At 37.0% G+C, this 4,412-nt stretch overlaps 1 protein-coding gene across 1 annotated transcript; it reads left to right on the forward strand.

Moving 5' to 3' along the window:
• Positions 1,932-3,113, forward strand: LOC107610791 (PE-PGRS family protein PE_PGRS33-like). The gene is made up of 2 exons (XM_016312793.1): positions 1,932-2,205; positions 2,635-3,113. The coding sequence occupies exons 1-2, from the start codon at positions 1,932-1,934 to the stop codon at positions 3,111-3,113; spliced, it is 753 nt and encodes a 250-aa protein (XP_016168279.1).

The following is a 4,412-nucleotide window of genomic DNA, read 5'->3' on the forward strand; positions in this document are numbered from 1 at the left end:
CCCAATTAAGGGCCTAAAAAGCATGTTTTCACTCTTAAGCGCAAATTAGGGAGAAACTATGAAACCATTCCATTTCATGGAATAAATGTGGAAAAAGGGTGATAAAATTCCCTAAATTCAGTATAGAATGCACCACCAAATAGTGGTGCATCAATAAGTTGAGGTATATTTTCCGCATTCGAATCTTCGAACTCTGAAGATAGTCGCTTGGTTGGCGTAATAGCATTTTCTAACACCTTGGATTCGCCATTGTCCACAATTTTATTGGAGAATTCAAGCAATAAATTTTGAATAAAATACTATATTAAATTAAAGACATCCTTCTCACATTTTATTTTAACTCAATAATATTTTTTGAATAAAATTAGACTTTAACTTTAAGAAAAAATAGTTTTTGAATAACTACCTTTGCACCTTCTATTTCCTCTTCTTTAATGACTGAAGATGTCTTTGAGATTTGAAGCAAACAACTAGTGTAGTCAACATTCTAAAATTATATTAATTATTAATTATTTTATATAAATTAAATACTACTAATGAACAAAAAATAAAAAAGTTAATTAATTTTTAATAGAAATTGCAATTGTAACTGCACCTACAATTTGAATAGGCAACCTTCTCTGAATTTATTTATGCGGTCCATATCATTAGTTATCTTTCTAACTTTATAAGAAGGTAAAAAATGTGGAGTATCAGATATTTGGACTTCAATGATAAAGAAAAAGGTCTTGTCGAGTAAAAGTGTAGATGTATATGATGGATCTCCTTTCTGCAGGATATCATTTAACATATTAATAAAAAAATATAAAAATTGTCATTAAAAATACTTCTGTCAATGTTTCTAAAAATAAATATATACTGGTTAGAACCTACCAATAAAAGTGAATCAAGTATCTCTATACAGCTCTTTTCCAATACTTATTTTGCCTCCTTATCAAAGACTACAAAATATGCGCAATCATAGTCATCAATGACACCAAACTTAATTCAGTACCGTATTGTTATACGAAAACTAATTGAATAATTATTAATTATTAATTATTATCATTATTAACTTAGGAATAAATTTGAACTAATTCGAGTTGACTCATATAATAATTACGTGAATTTATTAGTTTAGGAATAAATTTGAATTAAAATAAATTTAAATTAATTTTTTTAAAATTTTAATTTATGAAAAAATAAATTAAAATTAAAAAATAAAAACTTAAACAAATAATAATAATTTATAATTTAAAAGAATAATCTGCAAATAACTTAAAATTTAAAAAGTAACAACTTAAACAAATAACTTAAAATTTAAAAAAGGTTAAATTACACAGTTAGTCCCTACAGTTTCAGTGAAATTGCAAATTGGTCCCTACAGTTTAAAAGTTTGTAATTGGGTCCCTGAAGTAAATTAAAATTTGTAATTGGGTCCCCACTAACGTTTAGCGTGAATAGAGACGTTAAATGTTGTTATTTTACCAGAATGCCCTTATCTCTCATAACGTTCTTAAGAGTCAGAGTGAAAGAGAAGATGACGATCTCTCACAGCGTTCCTCCAGTATCTGTATCCCTTTGTTAGGGGTGAAGGGTTTCTTCGAGCTGTGATGGACTCAACCCAGTTGTCCGAAGGAAGATCAACATCTAGGAGTATGAACAAGAGAAGACATCGATGCTTCTGTGGGGAAGAGATGGTGGTGCTCTCGTCGTCGTCTATGAACAGCCCAGGTAGGAGATTTGTTGCTTGTTGTAAATTACCAAAGTGTAATTTTTTTGAGTGGATTGATAGAGAGGAAGAGGTGATGGGAAAGGGGAGAAGGACTTACTGCTTTTGTGGAGATCTGCTGACACTCCGAACCTCCAGTACTGTGATGAACCCAAATAGAAGATTTATATCGTGTCCCACTAGAAGATGCAAGTTTTTTGAATGGATTGATGAAGAAGACATGGCTAGGGCTCAATCTCAATGCACCCAACACAGATCTCAAACAGAGGGATGCTCAAAGCATGGTGGAGATTTTGTAAGGTTGGATGAATCTATGAATGCTGCACTACTAAAGGCACAAGAAAGAAAGATAGATAGATTAAATATAGAGATAGGACGCATGGAAGCAAGTCTAGGAAGATTGCGTTCTGATTTTACATTGCTCCAACAACAAATTGGCAGAGTGGAGAGTGACATGAAGAAGCAGAAACAATTGCAGAAGATGATATTGAGTTGTGTGTTGGTTGTAATATTTGCAGTGTATTGGTTTAACTAAGTTTGATGAGATAGGAGAAAAAGTGTATCTGCAGTGCATTTGAATAGTGTTTAGTGCTGAATGTAATTATCTATTTTTTATCAATGACAAGTGAATCTGAAAAATTATTTACATTCATTTGGTCCCATAGCAGAAAGCTCTAGTAGACATAATATAAAGTAAAGTAGTTAATATTCATATTAATTAATAGTCAATGTGGTCCCTCCAAAATAGCTAGCCACATGCCCAATATAACAAAAGCAACAAAACAAAACAAAAGTGGTTCATAATCCACTGACAGTACATGGACATAGGATACAATAAAGTTCACAGCCACAGCAAAAAAACTAATACCACCAAATCCTAATTACTTAAAAAAACTAATCTGCTGTGAGGTCTACTGTTTCAGTTGGTCCAGATTTTGCCTTCCTCACACCTATCTTAAGTCTTCCACTGCGCCTCACACCAAAAATTTTTGTCTTAGGCAGTGGTGGAGCTGTGGACCTTGTTGGAGCTGGTGCAGGTTGTGGTGGATCTGCTGGAAGAGGCACTGGTGGAGCTGTGGAATTTCTTGGGTCTGGTGGAGGTAGTGGTGGAGCTAGTGCAGTCACTAGTGGAGCTGGTGCAGTCACTGGTGGAGGCAGTGGTGGATCTAGTGCAGTCACTGATGGAGGCAGTGGTGGATCTAGTGCAGTCACTGGTGGAGGCAGTGGTGGAGCCGGTGCAGCCGGTGCAGGAGGCAGTGGTGGATCTAGTGCAGTCACTGGTGGAGGCAGTGGTGGAGCCGGTGCAGTCACTGGTGGAGCAGAAGGAGTAGCAGATCTAGATTTTCCAGGCACAATTGTTGTCCATGATCACCCTTCAGATGGCAACCATCAAGTCCAATAATAGGCCTACAAGCAGCCATGAATCCTTTCTTCACAGCATCGAGACACATATACATTCGTACAAACCTTGGTAGGATTGTTGGACAGGGTCTATCCAACTTCAGCTTCAATGTCGATCCTGGGTTTGCTCTTAAGACCTCTGCACAATAGTCTCTGATCCTCCCATATTGCTGCACTGCCTTCCCATGCACCACTTCCCTTGCCTTTCTTCTTGCCCAGTAAGCTTTCTACACAGATATATTTGCCATGTATTTTTCTTGAATAGTTTGAATTACAGTCCCCAGCTTCATATCTTCTCCTCTACTTATGTTATTAGTAATTTTTTTAGCAATCCAATTGCTGGACGCAAGACGGCCACTGTAGTTCCTCCCACAAGTGTGCTTACTCTTCAATGTCTTCAGCCTAACACATCCAGATTTTCCTACTTTACTTGCAAATGCCATCCATGGACACTCTCCGCCTAAACCCTTGCATTTGACTCTGCATCTAACCTGATCGTTCTTGACATATCTAATGTCCCTCCCATTCAACAATGCATGTTCCTTAATAGCCTCCTTAAACTCAGCAATAGATTTAAACTCAGTCCCCAGCCGAAACTCATACAACACTCATGTCAGTTTCATTGTATCTAGGATACCTCTTTCTTCTTACGAGCTCATCAGAATCTCCATCATAGCTGTCCAATGACTCTGTATCATAACCCGAAGAAATATCTCCAACATCAATTTCTGCTCCATCTTCAGTAACCCCTCCTGTGTTATTTTCAACACCAACTCCCACATCAACATTATTATCATCTGTTCCTAATGAGCCACTGTTACCTCCGAAGGCATTTGGATGCTGACCTTGTTGGTTTTCTTCTTCAACATTAAAGCCAAAATGATCCTCATGATCACCATCGTCAGCACTGTCATCAAATCTGTTATCTTCACTTGAAGACTCTGACTGACTTACCACTTCTACTTCAACTAAATCATTAGCACTGTACTCACCATCAGAGGGTATATAGTCCTCATCATTTGAGGTTATCTCAACCCCATTTCCTTGTCTACATCCACTAACCGCATACACATGGCAGTGTTTAATCTCTTGTTCCACTACATACTTACCCATTCTCATTGCATCTCCATCAGACTTCAACTCCCTAAGACCATCCTTCAATGCAACTCCAGGTCCGTTCCACCAGATTTTAGCATTGCCTGTGTATCCAACTTCTTTCAGCGCTGCAACAATTTCTTTTAACGACCACTCATCTAACTCAAACTGCAACCCTTCCACTACCATCCCACCAAGGTATTCT

Source organism: Arachis ipaensis, chromosome B08 (genome assembly GCF_000816755.2).
Source record: "Arachis ipaensis cultivar K30076 chromosome B08, Araip1.1, whole genome shotgun sequence".
Classification (NCBI taxonomy): Eukaryota; Viridiplantae; Streptophyta; class Magnoliopsida; order Fabales; family Fabaceae; genus Arachis; species Arachis ipaensis.

Excerpts from the sequence above, each read along its gene's own strand:
- LOC107610791 (XM_016312793.1), top strand. The coding sequence starts at position 1,932 with ATGGCTAGGGCTCAATCTCAATGCACCCAACACAGATCTCAAACAGAG. Across the intron at positions 2,206-2,634 it reads GCAGAAGATGATATTGAGTT|TTGGTCCAGATTTTGCCTTC; the intron begins GTGTGTTGGTTG and ends CTACTGTTTCAG.